Consider the following 21,037-nt stretch of genomic DNA (forward strand, 5'->3'; position numbering starts at 1 on the left):
TCTGTGCTTGACTGACCATAATACTACGTTTTCCAAAATCATATTTGCTTAACTAAAAAGTTCAGCAATGACTGGCTGCGGAAAAACACAGTTAATGTGTGGCACATTGAAAGTTACCTCATGTTGACTGTCTTTGTTGATGAGCAACAGTAGGAACAATATATCAGTCTGCACTTTCTGTTCAAAACATCTTTGTCTGAGCAGTTTGTATGCACAGATAAGCTGGATGTCTATTTGACTGTCTACTAAACTGTATTATATGGTGATAAATGACTACCATGACACACATTGCCCTGTAGAGCGGCAATGTATCCTTCATACAACTCAGACAGCACCACTGCACTGGCAGTCCAGTGCGGCCAATGTATCGACAAGATCTATTTTCCTTCTTAAATTTAGTGGGTGTGGCTAATATTCCGGTGCGCTCTGTAGTCCAGAATTTACAGTAGTTGATGTTCTCCCAGAAAGCAAGTTGTTCAGCATTTGGTAACTGAAAATTTCTTTGTATCTGTGGAGTTAAAACTGGCACCGTTGGATTTGAAGTTGTATTTTGGATCCTCCCAAGTGTCTGCACTAGTGATGGATAGATGAGTTTTCACGACACAGTACTGAAGGGTTGATGAGGTTTCATGAAACAGTGTCCTGATTCTCAGAGGCCACTAGATGGCACTGTCTGCTGTAAAATGTTTGGAGTTGATCAACTAATTCAATGGAACCCCACTTCATTTCCAAGAACCAAGAGCACCATCTAGTGGCCTCTGAAAATTAGGACAGTGTTTCATCAACCCTGCAATACTGTGTCATGAAACCTCTTCCACCCATCACTACTCTATAGTCCAGAAATTACGGTAGTCGATGTTCACCTAGAAAGCAAGTTGCTCAGCATTTGATAACTGAAAACTTCTTTGTATCTGTGGAGTTAAAACTGGCACTGTTGGATTTGCAGCTGTATTTTAGATCATCTCAAACAAGTGTATGCGCATGTACACATGCAAAAAAGATGTTTCTTAAAAAGTATTGCCAAGAAAGCAACAAAGTTTTCTCCAACCATGAAGCTCAGTGGCCTGAAAACTTATGAAGAAGCATATATGTCTGTTTCAAGTTAACAATGAGTTTTACCATTTGGTTCTTTGCTTCTATTTATGGCCAGCAAGTCGCCTTGGTGCATGACGCTCAATGGGGGACGAGACATTATTCCAGCTAACCTGGGTCTCAGAAGCTGTTGTCCCAATTGGGGGCCATCTGCCAAAGATGACCTGAAAGGAGAGAAAAACCCACAGAAACCCAGGGAAAATACACACAGATGGGACCCAGGTGTGCCCCAGATAATAGTGCATTGTCTAACTCCTGTGTTAATCCAAACACAGGACTAAAACTCTTCTACTGGCCCCACATTTGTTTTGATTCACGACAACCCAGAGCAGCGTGGATTATTCCTTCTCTGCGTTCATTTGGGAGTGTATTGGAACGTTAAGTATAAACCATTGATAATGGACTGATAAACAATGGTTCGATGATGAGCTGTGCGCAAAAGTAGATCCACCGTGACGCATTTGGAAAAGCAAAGAGGGGACATTAGTTATGCTAATTAAAAAGATGGAGTGAAGGCAAAAGGAAGGAAAATTAAATGAAGCTGAAAAAGTAGAGCAAAAATTAAAGCTGGGCTCAAAGCTAAAAAAGTGAAACAGGGAGAGCAGAGGCACTTTTGCTGCACACACACACACACACACACACACGTTTCACTTGGGTTCTGGTTCAGTCGGGGAAACTGGATGATAAGAGAATATCTCAGGAGTTTCCACAGGAAATCAAATTACCTTCTGGTGCTCAATCTTTTTGCCAGTTGTACGCGAAACGTATTTCAACCTTCTTGCACACCACAAGATATTTTTATTTTTATTGTTTTTCTCAAAATCTACAATTGAGTTTCTGTACGAATGAAGTTCCGCTCTGATGATCTGCAGCCGGGCCGGTCACCTTCACAACCTTTGTTTGTGTGATGGTGGCAGCTTGAAGATGTCAAGCTGCTCCCATTGATACACTTAGCTGTACGTGTCCGAAGGCAATGTTTATTTGCTTTGTCTTACACGCCGCTATATATAGCTTCTGTTATAACTCTCTGGTCACCTTCAGCGTTCATACCATGCAGGTCCTCTACAATTTTTCATGCAAGCGGTGTCTGGGATTCAAGTGCAAGACGAAGGAGCAAGACAGGTGAAGAGTAGTGATGGGTAGATGAGGTTTCATTACATATTGTTGAAGGGTTGGTGAGGTTTCATGAAACAGTGTCCTGATTCTCAGAGGCCACCAGATGGCACGGTCTGCTGTAAAATGTTTGGACTTGAACACCTACTTCAATGGAACCCCACATCATTTCCAAGAACCAAGAGCACCATCTAGTGGCCTCTGAAAATTTGTACACTGTTTCATCAACCCTGCAATACTGTGTCATGAAACCTCATCCACCCATCACTAGTGAAGAGTAATGGACGCTGAGGCAATTGCTGACAAACACTATTAGAATGCTGGGTTTCTTTCACTCTCACCACATGCGGTGTTCATCTTAAAATTGTGCAGCTCATAAGATGTTTCACCTGGGACGTGACAATCTAGTGCCACAGGTGATCCTAACACTTTCTTAAAGGTCTCAACTATAATGCATTATTAGTAGATTCATACGTTTTCAAAGAACATGTTGTGAATGCACATGATCCTGTATGGTGACACCTGTCAAGGTTCATGAAATATTATCAGTAAAAAATGGATTTCACTTAATCTAGTGATAAAGACTCTAGAGCACTTAACCATAACCTGAATTTGGAACCATACCACACGCTATAATTTTATTAGAAATAAGATAACACTTTGCTTTGAAATTCTTCCTTATGATACTATATTATATGTTATAAGACAGTCATAAGATCTTTTTATAAGTGCACAATGATATCTTGTGAATGCCAAAGTATTGCATTGTAGACATTGAAAGAGTGACCCATATTTAAAGATTTTAAAACTGATAAATGCTACAACATAGGTGAATCTTTTGGCTAAACTTGAAACTCCACGGACATCCATTAGTTCACAATACAGGAAGCTGCCATGAAAACAGATGATCTGCGACGTTGTTGAGCAGCACAATTGGCTGTTCTGAAAAAAATTAATGGTGAAAAGTGGCCTGGAGCTGGAATCAAATTTGGGACAGTGCCAGCTGGGTGCCCCGGTGGAAAGCACAGACTGCAGGATGTGTGCCATTCTCTGACGCGCTGCATCACTTTGCAGCGTTGGTGAAGTTAACCTTTTATTCTGAACAAGAGGAGATGCAACGTGAAGCAGTGGTGGAAACAAGGGTGTGCATCAAGGACCCTGTTTTGTTTTATTTTGTGGAGCTCATCGATAAACCCGGAAAACAGTTGTTTCGAACACTTTTGTTTTTAATGAACTTTTATTCCACAATGGAATAGAATCTTGTGTTTCCTCACATACAGGAAATACTCCTGAATAAAATGCTGTTGTTTTTTTCTTTAACAATCTATCTAGCTTTAAAATATTTATACCCTTAATTAATGATTGTGGAAAATCCAACCACAATCTCAGCCCAAGTGCAGCTTTTCTGCAATATTTGAGCAGCCCCCATGATTTCATCCATTTGCAGGCAGTGTCAGAAGAGATCCTGTGGTCACTGTAATTCCCAGTGTATGTCACTTGGATTGTCATGAATGTTCCATCATGGCGTGTTGTCTGCAATCTACAACTGTCTGATGCAGAGTTGCCTCCAGCTCTAGTGTGACGTGTTCTGAAGTGCCTTGAGCTAAGACACTGATGAATAGTTTGCAAGTCATTTTAATATAATTGGTAAACTTTTTTTCTTTTCTACTTTTCTTTTCAGGAACCGTTTCAGGCTAACATGGCCAGGATTAACGATATGGTTAGGCTTTTGTTTTGTTCTTGTGTGTGTCGTGTCTCGTGGTGTTGCTTCTATTTCCTCTTTATGAGTTCAAATGGAAGTGTTGTCGAATTTGCTGTTTCACTCTTGACAACATGTGCTGCCTTCTTTACTTTCAGAGGAGAGAATCTGCAACTCTTTCCAAAAAGACAAACAACACCTTCAACATTGTTGGGACCACCTATGCTATGAATGCAGCTAAAGACCAAGGTTTAACCACCATTTCCAAGAGCGCCCCCACAGCAGCGTCCAAACACTCGCACTATCTGCACAAAATGGATGACCCTTACACAGAGGCCAAGAAGTCGTACAACCGCGTCAGCAAAGTGGACAAAATATCACGCATCATTTTCCCTGTTCTGTTCTTCATCTTCAACTTGGGCTACTGGGCCACGTATGTCAACAGAAAACCTGCAATCATGGAGGCAAACAAAGAAAACTGAAATCGATTGAGAGCTAATCTCCGTCCGGTTTGGGAGGCAAAGTCGTTGGAGGCAAAGTCCATCACATCTGTGCTGCATTTGTTGATTTAATATTTCAGGCGTTAAATTATTTGTGGTCCCAAATATTACTTGATCTTTATTCACTTATATTTGCTTTAAGTCAGAAGTTAAGATTCATGTCTTGATGATGCGATGATGCATTCGACTCAGATTCACTCGAGATGTTTTGACATTACATTGCTATTTTGTGCGTTCATATTTTCCTATGTCAATTGAAGGGTTAATGAACGAGTCACTGACTCTTCAGACGTTGCGTCGCGCCATGTCATATGAAGTCAAGATAGAAATTCCTTCCCCCTGTTAATTCCTCAATTTGAATTTCAATATTTTCTCAATACTGAATCAACAAATTGCACTCAGATCTATGTTTCGTTTTGGTGTGTGAGTGTTTGTATGTGCTTTTGTGTGTATTTTATTTGTTCATTTTATTATTTTTAGCGGACAAATATTGACCTAATGTGTTGCACCCCAGCAGAGATCCATTCTCCTGCCAGACTGTGTGTATTTCTGTTGACTCTCCTCCTCTTTGCTCCAGCCCTGACCCTCGTGAGTAACTACTGTTCCTCTGCTGTGACTCGATAGCTTCTTGTTCATTGGTGTTTTTGCTTTCAATTGTTTGTCACTAAGTCAGAGTGAGCATGCAGCAGTGCTTTCACTCTGAATTATGACTGATGTGGAACGCACTTATGTGGAGCCAACGACCTGCACACTCACGCACAAACACACGCATCTGCTGCTTTGTTGTGTACATCGTATTTCTCCATATATGAAGATCATTATTAATCACCAGTGTTTGGACGTTCACTCACTGAATCACAAATTGCGTTCACATCCCATGTGGCTGCCTGTACATTTTATAGTCCAGTGTCTGTCATTGTTTTAACTGGCTGAGTGTGTTCACCAACAGAGAAGCTATGTGCCTTGGTGTATACACACATCACGAGGAGGGAAAAAAAGCTTTCGTAGTAATCATTTACATAGAACGTCTAAGCCAATATCACGTGCAAACACACGCTGGTGACCACAGGCATTACCACTCGGCGAAGAGTCCTGCCCCACCCCTTCAACTGCCGATGGGAACAGGCACCCAGTGTAAAATTGCCCATTAGTGTGGAAGGTTAACAGACCACTGCCTGTGAAAAAAATGAAGCAAAGCGATTCAACAAATGTCCCTGTTATTATCATCTGCATTGGGGCTTTGGCTCATGAAGCAGCTTCTCCATGAACAGTTGTCGTGACAAAGAACCACCATTACCTCACGCTACATCCACACTCACACTGTTATTTTACACAACTGTAACTGCATTATTCAAAGCGCTTCATCGGCTGAGGCTGCTATGGTCACTGTTTTTGCCTTCAAACAACAAGACTTATTTCTCGAGAGACAATATAAAGAGCCGTTTATACGTTAATACGAGTAGTGAAGCCTTCACGCCTAATAGATGCTGACGCATGGTTGGTGAAAACTAAACCTATTATGTGTTATACTGTGCCATGATTGCCAGAATATATCTGCTATTACTTAACCACTAAATAATGCTTCATTCATAACTAGTGTAGTAAAAATTTGAACTCAGATAGGTGACCATTTCCAGTAACACAGCTAATTTGTTTCCCTTTTTCCTGCTATGATTTTCCTCCTCCTACTGAAATAAGAGCTTCTAGTGATGGGTAAAGAGTAGACTGAGCAACAGTAGCGCAATGACATAAGAATTTTCAAAGTGTGTTTGACATTGACTGTGGTTACATGCAGAGAGTTGCCCAACTTCGGCAAAATCATATTTAAGCTATTGCATCATGTTCTCCCAGTTTACATGCAGTGCACAGACAGCCGAGCTGCAGTGTCAGTAGTTCACCTGCGAGACGAAGGGTGGCGCTATCAGCTCTTCAGTCCCTCCAGTCCCATGACCGTCAAGGAAGAGCAGTCGAAGTTGACAGGTCGCAAAAAGTCTGTCATGGTCGTAAACATCGTTGGGATTTGGGACTAAACTCAGATGTCTGAATAAAACTCAATATTCCAGATTGTGTTGTCTATGTATTCAAAAGTGATAGATGTGGGAGTATCTTAAGTGTCACACTTTTGATCACCAGCAAACAAATCACATCTTCTAATCTTCTTGTGGGAGCTAGTGATAAAAATGAGATGGGTGAAGGAAGTTGAAGACAAATCTGTAGATCATCATCGTGAATTACAAAACAGGTGTTTTGACTTATTAGACCGTGAATAGTCTAGGAATTTGTTTCCTTCCGCTGCGTAGCTGAAGCTCATTCAGCCGCACATCACCCAGTCCGCTCATAGCTACGGTCCGACTAAGAGAATTTAGAATTGCTCTCCAGTAGAACTGCACTTAGCAATGACGCAATAATTTGGTTTTCTGGGCCGCAACGTAACCACAGTCATTGTCATTAGCCACAGAAGCTTACCACAACATCAAAAATGATGAAATCAAAATCCAATAAAAGGCGAGTTCTTGTGGCGGAAAGGAGGAAAAATCATAGATGTTGTGGAAAAAAAAGACAGAGAGAGATTTATTTTTACTTTAAGTTCTACTGTTATCAAGGGACGGAATATGCCCATGTAGTTTCAGTAGTATATGTCAATTTAACTGTCACTGAATTTACCCACCGACTATAAATAAGTCATGGCATCAGCGCACGCAACATTGTGGCAACATACCCAGCCACACTCACATGCTTGTGCTACATTAAAGTTAGTATTCAAAGCTACTCATAACAAGATGTTAAAACGCTGTTCTGACAACTTATCTCAAGACAATATGCTCCCCTTTGTGTTCTGCGCTGTCACTTGATATCACTTTTGTATGGGAAATTGTTTTGAAATCATATTTTTGAAGATAATAATTGCTTCTTTCATCCAAACAGAAACTGCAAATAGGTAAGATTTAGATAAAAAAAAGTCACTATATAGAATATTTAAAGAAAAAAATCACTATAGGTTGAAAACAAATACATTTTTAGATCAGATGTTCCGTGATCACTGTTCAAGTTTTTTACATCACAAATATTTTTTTGTTTTATGACAGCTGTTTTGTTCGTGTTTGTATGCTACTCCATGATTCTGTTGAACGTCCTTTTTCCTTTCTTAGTTGGCCTTGTCACTTCTGTCGTGGACATGTGAAGTCACACTGGACTCGATTCCATCACTGCACTCTGTGTGAAACAGCATGATGCTGCCATATTTGTAGAAGAATATTACAGTGACGTCTGCAATAATGAACCAACTATAACTGTTTTAATTTCAAGGTTTGGAACTGTTTATGTTTTATCCATATATGTGTTGTTTATGTTTGAGCCCCAGGTACACTTGTTTTGTAAGTGTCCGTGTGTGTTTGGTGGTGAGACAATATTCCCGTGGCCTTTCTTTGATGTGTAAACGCCACAGACTATGTACCTTTCCGTTCGTGCATGACTACCTATTTGTTTGTAGGTGTGGCTGCAACCTTGGATCCTGTGGGGCTTTGCATTTGTCTGTGGCCTGTTCTGCCATCCACTCACAAATCCTTTTCATCATTCATGATTCCCGACAATGACAAAGATCTATAAGTGCTTTCACACTCATTTGGCAGCAGACTTCATTTCAACACACAAGCAACTCCAATCCATAATTCTCCTCCTCCCATCACATCTATCTATTAATCAGTTTAGACTAATTTGAGAAAAAAGGAAATTGTTGGTTACACAGTTGACTGTCCCGTTAATATCTGAGTGTGTAGTTAATGATCAATAGATGAAATCCTCACGCTCCTTTTTCAAGATGTGTAGTGGAGCTTTGGTCCTTGAAACAAACAAAGACTGAGAGAATCACAGACATGCTAAGCTCACGGCCAGAAACATGGGACAGAATCATGTTTATGTTTCTTCAGAAATTAAGAATTAACTCAAATGTGTATGAGAAAATAAGAATAGCTCAGCAGCTTACTGTCCTGTGGCTGCGTTTCATTGGTTCATGACACATACCTGTCGAGAGGAGACGCTTATTTGGGATTGTGCTGAGAAAGACTTGTGGGATAATGATGCTTTGAAGGAGGGTGAAGACTGATGTAAGTGTTGCTGCTGCAGGCGATGGGCTGATATTACGGACCACTCAGACACACGGACGACGTCAGGTGTGTATTCGGGATTGTCAGGTTGTTTGAGAATCCTTTTTTTCCAAACTGTTTTCTTCGCTTCTACATTTAACAAGTGATTTTTACGATGGAGGGCAAGAATCAATAGCACTTGGAAAAAAAGGCTTTAAGGAGCCCCACCGAAGCCCAACACATGTAGAGCTCTAGATCCAAAGAAGAGCAAACCCTTTTAATTTTGCCACCACAAGATAGGGATCAAGACCGTCTTTCACCAAAAAACGGAGGCTAGCAGCTTTGTGTCCAGTGCACTTCCTGTCAGGGCAGATGTGGGTACCCAGATATACATACATATGGAGACAGTTTCCACCTGTGCTGCATGCAGGGGCTGTGGTTCCGTCTGTTCCTCCAGAAGTTAATTCCTTTCTTACAGACTTTTAAGTCGTACCATGTTGACAGTATTTTCTACCTCAGTCCTGCATTCTGCGTCATTGAGCTGCCAAACCATGGTGGTGCATCTTATAATGGGGCGACTGGGTGGATCAGGGCGCAGTAGAGTGAGCACAGGTCCTCCTCCCAACTTGCACCAAATTAAGATCATTTTTAACACTGGTATAAGTTCAAGGAAGGATCCGTGGCCTGGTTCCAGATGATGGTGTTGAAGACCGATCTGAAGGCCAAAATTTGCTGGCCCTGGCAGATGACAGTTGACGGTAGTTGGACACTTGTGACTTGTGTCTTGTTTGCTCCGGATCGGTCTCTGATAAGACAGGTACCAGTTGAGGTCATTCCTGCGTCTCCTTTTACTGATTCCACCCCCAAATCGACCCTGTAACACTAAGAAGTGAGCCTCAAAGCCCTTCAAAGAAAACATTTGACACGACCAAAACTGGAGACCCCCATAACCAAACATCAATTGTAAATAGAAATAATGTATGTAAAATTGTATAATACAGTATTTCCCAAGCAAATATATAGTTTTGATTTACCAAGATAATCATATTGATATACTCGCTTCACATCACAAATGCGACCATACATGAATAAATAAGATTCAGAGACGCCCATAAATGGTATTATATAATAAGGCTTCTATTCAACTACGAGGCATTTGTCAGCACATGCAGGACGACCAGGAGGCTTGTTTCCTCAATTTTTCACATCATGTGTTGATATTCCGTTGGTGTCGCAGTTGTTTATTGATCGCTTCTTTCAGACTGAGCCAATATGCAGTACCTTCTTAATGCACATCATGTTTGTCCTATGGAATAGTAGGGAAAAAAAAAAAAAAAAAAAAGGAAAAACAGCCACACAACTACAACCTCTGTGTCTTTGGAGTTTAATGTTTTTGTTGTCATTGAAATACTTCAGCAAAAACATGTCATCCAATACAGACACACACACATATATATATAAATATTAAATAAAGCATTAAAAATGTTTTATGATCTCTGCCGTATTGATGCAAAACTCGGATAGAAAGCCGTACTTTCTTAGGTAAACACAACTTATAGAGCTCAATGGCAGTGGCTGCAGGCTCAAAATAGTGTTGCCAACTTGTGAATTTGTATATAATCGTGATATCAGATACATTTTGTTTTTGTTTTGTTTTTCGTTTGTTTGTGTGAATATTGATATGTCACGTCCATTATTTTTACATTTGATAAGTACAGCTGTGGTACGTTCTGCTCTGTAACACTACGTGTTATGGTATTTTAAAATGTAGAGATACTTCAGTACCTTGTGTGCACTTCAAATCTAACTGTGAATTAGCAGCTGTTTGCCAGCAGAGTTGTACACACTGTGTTCTCTCTCCAGCAATTTCACTGCATGTCCCATCGCATTGAGAGCTCTGGACTTCCTTGACACTCTCTCTGGGAACACGGCAGACTGTGTTTAGTTGTAGGAGGACGCTCTCATACGCTCAGTGACTGGATCTCTGTATGTTGACCTATCTCGTTCATGTGCTTACTGTATGAGATGTAGCAAATGGAAATGGAAATTAAAGGATGTTGTATTTTGTCTTTGAGTCACGCCATCGTTCTGTCAAGCTGCAGTACATCGACTGCCGTTCATCTGTAACCTCAGCCGAGGAGCATGCAGTCTTCAAAAGTTTTTTATTTGCCAGGTTTGTTCTTCAACTTACAAAGTGCGGATGCTGAGGGAACAACAAGGTGAGGAAGGTAGGAATACAATAAACCAAAGAACAATACAACAGGAGTCCAACGATTGCCCAAAACACGGTCCCTTGTTCAATTCGAAAACATCCACCAAACTGGAGGGAAAAGAATGAGCAACCAAGGGAGCAGAAATCCAGAAATAGGGAGGAGACATGGATGTGAGAACAACAAGCAGTGAAACAAACACCTCAAGCTCCAAGACAGAAAATACAAAAGCAAGAGGCTGAGGTACATGAGGATATGAGCAGGGGTCTTAGGTGGAATATAAAGACCCCTGCCTCAAGCAGGACTTGTTCCAGCTGTGTGCCATTAGTGAAGCTGGAAAGATCAGAGGATAGGAGAGCTGAAGCGCAGGAACAAAACGAAAGCAGATCACCACACAAATATCTCTAGAACAAAACACTTGAATGACTTCTAACGTCTTCGGGCTGTCAGCCTACTGAACCCTGCCGCGCCACTCTTTGTTCTCCATGTTGATCAATGTGCCACTGTTCTACCTTGGGTATCAATCTGTTCAGTGCAGACACATGCTGACATTAGACATTCACACTCCTGAGGTGAACAATATCGACATCAAGTGGAGTCCAGTATTGACGCAGCAAGGCTTTATATTGAATTTTGTGTCATTTCTTGACGTTCAACATAATTGGATGGGGTTAGGTTAGGATGACCGGGGGTGACGCCCTCAGTGTTGCCTTGGTTGAGATATAGCATCGCTGTAGGACAAAGTCCATTTGAGTATTATTAATAAAGAGTGAGAATGTGCTCATGAGGAATTGACTGTTACTACATAAGCGTTGAACAGATCAATGTAGTGGCAACTATCTATATGAATGGTGTGGCGTTACTAGCCTTGTTCATCATTAATTCTTATCAATATTGCGATAAAATTTCATTCAAAAGGTTGAATAATGGAAACATGAAAGATCCCCGCAGGAAACAGTATAGTTGAATGTCATCAGAACTGAAGATCAGGACTGCGATCCATGTGTCCACCACAGCAACACTCTCAGAAACAAGTCTATACTGGGAATCACATCCACTTCCAAAATTGAATTTGATCTCATCTCTGCTGAAACAACTTCAATTGTTCCAAGATGCTTTTAAGTAAAAATGTTTAAAGCAAGAAAGAACATGCTTTCAGGGAAATCTACCCTTTACTTTTCTTTGTAATTGACACTTTAAGTAGGAAGGAAGTGAGTCAGCGAATTATTTTTCGGAACTACATCATCATCATTATAAAGTATATTAGCACGCTATGTAATTCAAATTTCACAAGAATTTAAGATTTAGAAATAGTCTCCTTTTTCAAATGTTTCAAATGTCAGTGCAAAAGGTGTGTATACAACAGTAATTGTGAAGAAGGAGGTGTATTTCTATTTCATTTTGACCTTCAACCAGACATAAAAAAAAAAATTTCACTTGGGCGCATAATTTTAAGTCGCACATTTTAAGTTTGTGAAAGAAAAAATATACATTAAACACCTTTGATTTGCACAAGGTGAAGGCAACTAAACATGTAGCTTGTGTGGCGGTGTGTGGCAGCCTGAGCTGAATGAAAGGATGCATCCGTCTGTCTGTTGTCTGGGCAATAAAGCAAGGATTCTTAACCTTTTCAATCTTGGAATACATCCAAATATTAGAATTGAATTTGTATGTCATTCTCCTTTTAATTTGCATGAAGTAATTAGCTCTAAACTACTTACAGTTTCACAAGCCTAAAAGCTTGAGCCAGTGAGCAAGCAACCATGAGCTCAGTGAAAGTAAGTGGAAAGAAGAGGAAAACATAGCACATATGATGGAGGTGGACAAGATGATGCTGGTGTTTTTTAATGGAAAAATCCAGAAGAAACACCATAACAACTAAATGACAGGAACACATCCGCTGAACTAAAGTTTGCCATTCCACCTGGACATGTGAAGGAACGGACCAGATGAGGACTGTTGCAGACTGGAGTGAATTTTACTTCCCACGATTAAAAACATGAGTTATTATTGCCCTCAATTCAATAGATGTCAAAATCACCCCCCTCCTTGTTTCTCTGACAGAACGCCGACTCTAACTGAATCCTGCATCTTCAATGTGGATAGAGTGATTGTACGTTGCCGGCATCAGTGCCAACTTAAACCGGCAATTTTTGAGCCCGGAATCCAAGGTGGAAAAGTTTAGTGCTGGCTCTGGCGATATGTAAACATTGCATTTGGTTCCGGTGACTTCATGCATGTCACCTTGACAGGAATCCTGCTGTGTATGTGTCAGATTCATCACATCTGATTTTCGAGCCTGCCTCCATGAGCCTCGATTTTCTGCTTGAGAACATGCTTCTGAGGCGCAATTGATAGACACTGTGTCTTCAGACAGAATCAGAGTCACAGAGCAGTGGTCAATCGAATTCCCACAGAATGGTCCGGAGCAGTTCCATTCGACTTCGCCTCTGTTCGTACGGTGGCATTTATACAAGCCCAGCATCAAATATGGAGCCTGAAGTAGTTTTTGCAGATGGCGGACCCCTGGAATTTCAATCTGTGAAACATTTGTGGGCATGTCTATAACATACAGGGGTTATTTAGACTATATACGGTTACAGCTAGTAGTGACAGTGCGTCCATTCGCTGTGAGTCCACAGCCAGTGCATGTTGGAGCCGCTACTTAAGTGTAGCAGGCATGTTGACAAAGACAAATAAATAAATCATGGGGAAATAGAGGCAACACGGGAGAAGCTGAGAAAATACACTGCAGATACTAGAGGAGGCAGTGCAGTCCGTGTTTCCAGTGAATCAGATAAACATTAGCAAAATATATATCTGGGTTATGTCATAATATATACATTAGATGAGTGCATTTACCACCATGCCAAACTTCACGCTGAAGATTCTTCTATTCTACAGTCTGCCTTCATCTCTAACCTTTTTCAAGCTACTGCCTTTTGAAATAGTGATATCAAAGTGTAATATTTCAATGAAAAAGCTCTGGCTCCAAAGGGTTAATCTGCACTATATATGGCTCTCATGGAATTACATTTCAAAGCTTGCAGGGTTTTTTTTCTGCTCTCTCAGTAAAAAAGGTCCTGACCACTTGATGTTTTATTAACCTTGTGAGAACCCACACACACAAGGACGTTTAGGTCATGGTGAAGGTGACACAATGGTGTCTCAATGACAGGCTGTATTGCGGCATAACTATAAGCCAAGCAGCAAATATGAGGTCTGATGTAGTTATTACTTTACGCAAGGGAGTAGGGGAAATTATAACTTTAATCTGAGCAACATTACTACATTACATCGCGGCTGTTTCTGAAAGCTGTAGAGTTAACAGTGTCACTGTTTAGTGAAAGCAAGCCTACACTGACCCTGTACGGTGCATCACTGGGTCCAGTGAATTGGTGGCGGCATGGTCAGACACTGCTTTTTGGAAATGTAAAATAAAAGCTGAAATATGAGTGGGAGTGGTGGGGTTTTTGGCCACCACCATGAACTGTGATGATGCTTATCATTATTTCTTGAGAGATAAGGAAGGGTATCACCAAATTTAAAAAAGCCTTCTGGTTTTGGGTTTGAAAAAAAAATTATGTTGCACCAGTCCTGACACTTCTCTGACACGCCTCGTATATAGATGTAATGTCATTCACGTGTATGAATTACATTGTATGTCCACTGACACATTTTCAAAAATCTAAATACACTGAAAATAACCAGTAATAACCTCACCAATGTGTCTGAATCGATGATAGTGAGCACTTCACCTTTGATAAGACAATCCATCTCACCTCACATGCGTCGAATATCACAATGTGGATTACAGAGCACAATTTTTGCACGCGTGTGCCCTAGGCTGGCTACAGTAAAAGGCCACTCAGAAATGTGCAGTTTTCCTTTCTTAGGGGACTCAGGCAGGTTCAGGAAACCAGTCAATATCTGTTGTTGTGGCCTGTGGAACATTGGTCCACTTCTCTTCAATGGTTGTGCGGAGTCGCTGCATACAGGCAGGAAGTGGAACACGCTGTCAAAAACGCAGGCTGAAAACTGGAATGTTTTCCTCTGTGAATTATGTACATAACCTGGAGCCGTGCATTATCTCACTGCAGCATTATCATGCTTGCAACATGAGGTGATGGCCATGGATAATTGGCTTCAGGATCTCGCAGTGTGCATCACATCAATAAAATGCATTTGTGCCGATCTGTCCAAAACATATTCCTGCCCATAATCAAACCCCGCCACCACCATGGGTCACTCGATGCACAACATTGACAGCAGCAAACCACTCACCACGAAACAACAACAAGCTGTCTGCCATCTCCCCGAACAGTGAAGACTAATGCTGTGTTCTATTTCTCACCTTAGCACTTGTTTTTGTCCATGACACTCGTTCACGTGAGTGTAGTGTGTCCCAATACTCCTAAGACCGAGGGCACTCTCCGTTCACCACTTGAAATGATTCCTTCAAACCGAGGGAGCTCCGGTGCATACTTGAAACGAAATGGGAATATGAAGTGTGGAAAGATTTCTCTCGTATCACACATTAGCGACGTGTACAACAGTATGTTTTCTTCTTAACAAACAATCGTCAGCTAGCATCCAGGCTAACGTGAACATTGTTATACCTCTAACAGATCTATCATTGCAAGTTGATCTGCAGTTGTAAAATTCTAGAGACGGTTTATGGTAGAGAAATGAACATTCAATACAGAGGCAACAGCTGTGGGGACATTCCTGCAGTCAGCAAGCCACTTGCTCACTCCCTCCAAACCTGCGGCATCTGTGGCATCATGCTCTGTGATAAAACTGCACACTTCCAAGTGGCCTTTTACTGCAGTCAGCCTAACACACACCGGTGCAATAACCATGCCCTCTAATCCACATCTTGATATGCCACTCCTGAGCAGAGGAGAAGCGTATATTTTTGTTGAGTGTAAATGGTTGAATTTACTTCCTTCCCAAAACTATGGGTCATGGTGAAGATATATATATATATATATACCTCGGTACCTTGGTTTTCAAACTTCCCGGACTTCGAACAAATCGGAGTTCGAACAAAAAATTTCAGATTTTTTTGCTTCTGATTTCAAACAAAAATATTGAGGTGTAAAACCTTTCCTGTCTCCACACTGGACCGTGGTAGAGTGTCACAGAGGAGGTGCTCGCTCTCCACACCTCCGAGGCTGGAGCGCTCACTCCAGGGTTTGATGTCCTGTTGTGGGCTGGAGCTGGGACAGGGATGAGGCGAGTCTGGGACAGAGCGTTACTTGGTTTATGACTTTGTCACAGCCAAACTGCACAGAAGCGCACATTCAGAGCTGGACACGCACCGGGCACCTCTTCACTTCTGGAGAGACGTCACTCACTCGGCAACCCCTCCCACATGCAGCGGCCACACACATAGAGGAACAGCGCACCTGCAGCAGGCACTCGACATTCACTCCGATTCAGATTTTTAACAAAAAAAAAAAAAAAATATATATATATATATATATATATATATATATATATGATTATTGAAATTATGTATTTAAGTATAGTTACATGCTCTGTATAGAACCAGATTTATTTTGCATATAGCCAGACGGTTTCTTTGTCTCTGCTCGCTGGGGAATATGAGCCCTTAAAATCCCTGCTTGTACATATGCGGCTGCGAAGTTCCCTGCGCTCACAATGATAAATGAAGCCATCTATTCTCGTTGCAGCTAGTAATTGTTTAAACAAGGCCCTGTGGTGCGACTCCACATATAACTTCATGTGTAGCACTGTTGTGCTTCAGTATGCAAGTCAACATGCAAAAATATGCATCTTCACTTCACCTTCCACCTTCTGCTTTTTTAATTCATTCAAAAATGTAGCAACGCTGAGGAGTATGAAACCAAATCACAGTGGTTTTATACTGCAGTCATGCATGAAAAGCGACTGGCATTTACTGTCCTTAGAAACATAACACTGTCGCTAACTGCCTTCCATGGGAAACCTTAAAGCACTTATACAAAAAATCTGGGGAAGAAATCTCACCTACATACTGTTTGTGTGTTTGGGTTTTCATTGATTCCATCATACCATTCCATGTTGACATATTTTTTGCTGAGTTTGCTGTAAGATCTTATTAAACCAGACTTCTCTTCTCACAATGATTTTTAACCACACCATTACTCAGTAGTTCATTTGCAACCAAAAAAACTACAGAGTGTAATATAATAGGAGAATAGAATATGAAGTACATGGAATAATAAAATGTGTTATTGCAGTGTTATTGCAGTGAGACAGCTATCGCAACATTTTGCATTGGTGCCACTCCATTCCTCATACAGCTTTGTCCTGCCACACTCCTCATTCATGAAGCATTCTGTCAATCCCTCACTTTCTTTGCACTCGTATACAATTCTGCTATGATGTATAACAGCAAGTAGAGCAGGCAGGTATTACTGGTGCCAGCTATGGGTTGTGCTCAGCTTGCTGGATTAACAAATGTGTTCAGAGCAAAGAGTAATGTTCTGCAGGGGGACTGGGACTGTAAACAGGGACATGTACATGTAGTTGAGAGAGATCAGAAGTACAGAAAAGAACTACAGAAAAAGTAAACAGTAAAATCTATCAGGCAGAGATAGAGCACTCAGTAAAATGCAACTTGGTTGAGCAGAAGAAGGAACAATGCAGTAAACTTTTAGCTTGAAATTTTCTACGGAACCAAATGTGAATTTAACAAGATACGATGATTTGGAGCCCCAACCGAATATTGAGAGAGACAAGAAAAATGCTGTTGTGTGTGACGGACAACTAGGAAAGTAAATTAAATAAGGCCAAGGGTTCAGTACAGATTCTTTCCATTTAACACTCTGATCCAAACAAAAGGACAGTGTAAATATCAGAACTATTATTTACAGTGCCGACAAGGAAAAACCCCAGAAAGGAGTAAAAAAAAATAACCTGTTAGTTTGTGTCCTGCTTGTCTGACTGTACTAGAAGGCAAGCTTTGCTCAACTTAATGAAACCTCACATCATTTTTAAACCGAAAGCACCCGTACAGAGCTCAGAATATGAGGACACTGTATCACGAAGCCTCATCTGCCCCTCACTACTGTGGTCAGCCGCTCTCTCCAGCTTTTCATGTCTGCATCTGTTGCGAGTTCACGTCTGTGACTTCTCACTTCGGTCCTTCGATTTCCGTTTCCCACAGAAAAGAAGGTTGTTGTTTTTTTTCTCATGTGTCTGTCAGCTCCACTGACCTGTAACAAACAGCACAGAAGAATCCAGATAATGAGTCGCATTACGGGCCATACGCACCCCCAGTAACAGTTTGGTTTACAAAGAGCCTCCAGAGAGTCATTAGCTTTAGAAAGCTGAAACTCTCAGAAGGGGATGACACCATTATGTTGGAGCCAGTGAGGGGAGCATTCGTGATTTGCTCCTCCTTTGAACTGCTGCTTTAAACCTCAGTCACTTCTCAAGGCAGGGATTTATAGAAGTGCAATAGCTGATATTTCCCAGAAGTAAACAAGTTCATTACAGGGGAAACCAGAGCAGGAATGAATAATCAAGTAGCCCACCAAAATCACATTATTATGCAGATTTGACCAAGCCGGGCAAGGCACACACACTGCTTTGAAGTCAACAACAAACCACCTTATTTGCAGAGGAAACTGAAGAAGAAACACAGATTTAATAAAAATGGATTAGGAGAAATTGAGTTTATACTTTTGCTTACTTTTACTTTTTAAGTATTAAGTATTTAAGTAATTTAAGTATTAATTTGATGATTTAATGACTTATTTATTTTTATTCATTTTTAAACCCTATGTTATTTGTTGATGTTGATACATTTGATGTTGAGATTACATCCTGGTATTTAGTTAATCCTGCAAAATATGTGAACCTGGAATAAAGATATGTATAATGGAACGACACCTTTTGAAACACAAATATAGATTTTGCTTGATATTTGACATTGTTTCAAATGTTAAGGGTGTCTGAACCCTTTTCCACCACTGCATATTGTCCAGAATTTTCATTTGCCAAGCAATAAACTTATTTGGTAGCAGTTTAGGTCAGGGAACACACATTAACCGCTGTGGGGACAGAACGTTACGACAGTGTTGATGATGCAAACTGTTAATAATAATTGGATTATTTTTGGTGTCTAAATGTGCGAACATTAAGATCTTCTGAATTCCAAATGACTACCATGTTTTTTTTTCCATTGCTGTTTTTTTTGCTGCATCCGTCCTCCAGCCAGAGTCACCAGAGCAACTGCCGGCAAATGTTGCTATGCTACTTGGCATAAAGGAAATGAAGGACAGGATGTGAGCTGATATCAATGGGAAGTTTGAAGGGATGAAAATGAAAGAAGTCGCAGAGTGAAAACTTTACTAGAACGGGAAACTTCAACTGTTAAGCATGGTGCCAAGATGGCTTATCTCAAGATGGCTCGGTTCACTTCAAAGACTTACTGGAGAAGAAGTGTGAGGAACTGGATGCTCACACACAGCGCAATTACTTTCAAGTTATCGCTCTTCCAGAATGGGAGGCGGATGGCCTCTCAACAGAGTTCATGGCCAATTCGCAGAAAGTGCTGATACTAGTGGAGGTTGAGCCAATTCTGGACAGGTCACACCACTCACTACATTCAAGGCCGAAGTAGGGTGAACCACCAGTAGCCACTTTCAAAATGTTGGAACCTTTTTTTTTTGCATTAACCATTTTGTTGCAGAACTATTTTCAATAGGCACGAACTTAACCTGGAGGACAGGGACATATATACAAGTACAGTGGTACCTCGATTCTCGACCACAATCCATTCCAGACGGCCGTTTGAGAAGCGATTTGTTCAAAATCTGAATTGATTTTTCCCATTACAATGAATGGAAAAAGAAATAATGTGTAGCCTTAAAATAGGCTTTTGTAGGAATGAATGTAGAGTGTCTGCTGCAGGTGAGCTGTTCCTCTATGTGTGTGGCCGCTGCATGTGGGAGGGGTTGCCGAGTGAGTGAGGTCTCTCCAGAAGTGAAGAGGTGCCCGGTGCGTGTCCAGCTCTGAATGTGCGCTTCTGTGCAGTTTGGCTGTGACAAAGTCATAAACCAAGTAACGCTCTGTCCCAGACTCGCCTCATCCCTGTCCCAGCTCCAGCCCACAACAGGACATCAAACCCTGGAGTGCGCTCCAGCCTCGGAGGTGTGGAGAGCAAGCACCTCCCCTGTGACACTCTACCACGGTCCAGTGCGGAGACAGGAAAGGTTTTACACCTCAATATGAAGAAAAAACAGTCGGTAAATGTAGCTAACAGGACACGTCTGCATACAGAGGCTGCTTTATACACAATAACAAAGCGCCTCGTGGGCCAGCTGATCAGTTCGCTCACGTTATGTTTTTTCCGGCTTTTTTTGGGGGCGTTCGAGTTTTGGGTTTTTGTTTGAAATCAGAAGCAAAAAAATCTCGAAATTTTGGTTCGAACTCTGATTTGTTCGAAGTCGGAAAACTGCAGTACCACTGTAAGATGCAAGTAATGTCTAAAAAATAAAATCAATAAAGAGTGATTTTGTATTATTGGCAAAATAAAATGTTAGTGTGGCGTACTCATGAATGGTGGAGCAGGTTGCCAAGAGTCCTAAAACTGTGCCCTGGCAGCAAAATGAGCAACCAGAGCTAAAAATATATTTCCAATGGAAAAAAAGTTTAATTTACTATTATCTTTACAAAGCAAATGTTCTGTCATGATGACTTTGCTTTCATTTATGTTTTACTCTGATCTACTGAGTCGACATGTTGGTTTTAAGTATCACACAGATTAAGATTGAAGAATTATGTTTGAAGAACAGATACTCTATCAGCCCTGACTTTTGAGTCACAGTCAAAGGATAATTTGAGGCTATTTTTTTTGTCATTATCCATTAAGATATTGTCCAATAGGGATTGAAATAAACCTGCACAGACACGCGAAGAGGTGCTGCTTCAAGTGGATGTTGGGGATATGACATCATCTAAATTCAAATGAAACTGGATCTCAATCATTTTTGTCATTGTTTCTGTTTACTCTACGTGATTGTATTCATGCCAGGAGCAGTTCTCTCAACAAGACTCTCACCTCTTAATACATACTGTGTGCATTAGCATAGCAATAGAAGACATACTGCAACACATAAACAGTCTTAACCAGCTCCAGAAGAACCAATGACCACAAAATGTTATGAAACCTACACCATCATAGAGCTCGATGTCAATAGCATCAGTCGCGTGATTTACAACCTCAATAAACAAGCTGACCTCAAATGTCAGCTGATAAGGTCATAATGTCATTTTTTTTATTCAGAATGTGACAGCATCATCAAATATCGTGTATATGAAAGC

The 21,037-nt window shown here is 40.9% G+C and overlaps 1 protein-coding gene across 2 annotated transcripts in view; it reads left to right on the top strand.

Annotated features, from left to right (window-relative positions):
• Positions 1-10,537, top strand: part of gabra3 (gamma-aminobutyric acid type A receptor subunit alpha3) — a 145,525-nt gene extending 134,988 nt beyond the window's left edge. The window contains exons 10-11 of one of the 2 annotated variants that reach the window (XM_053846772.1): positions 3,887-3,925; positions 4,063-10,537. In XM_053846772.1, coding sequence (XP_053702747.1) covers positions 3,887-3,925; positions 4,063-4,386 — 363 coding nt within the window. In that variant the 3' untranslated portion in view covers positions 4,387-10,537. The remainder of the gene's footprint in view (positions 1-3,886; positions 3,926-4,062) is intronic. The other variant, XM_053846773.1, reaches the window with a different exon arrangement.
• The last annotated feature ends 10,500 nt before the right edge of the window (positions 10,538-21,037 follow it).

The sequence above is a fragment of the Synchiropus splendidus genome, chromosome 17 (genome assembly GCF_027744825.2).
Source record: "Synchiropus splendidus isolate RoL2022-P1 chromosome 17, RoL_Sspl_1.0, whole genome shotgun sequence".
NCBI lineage: Eukaryota > Metazoa > Chordata > Actinopteri > Syngnathiformes > Callionymidae > Synchiropus > Synchiropus splendidus.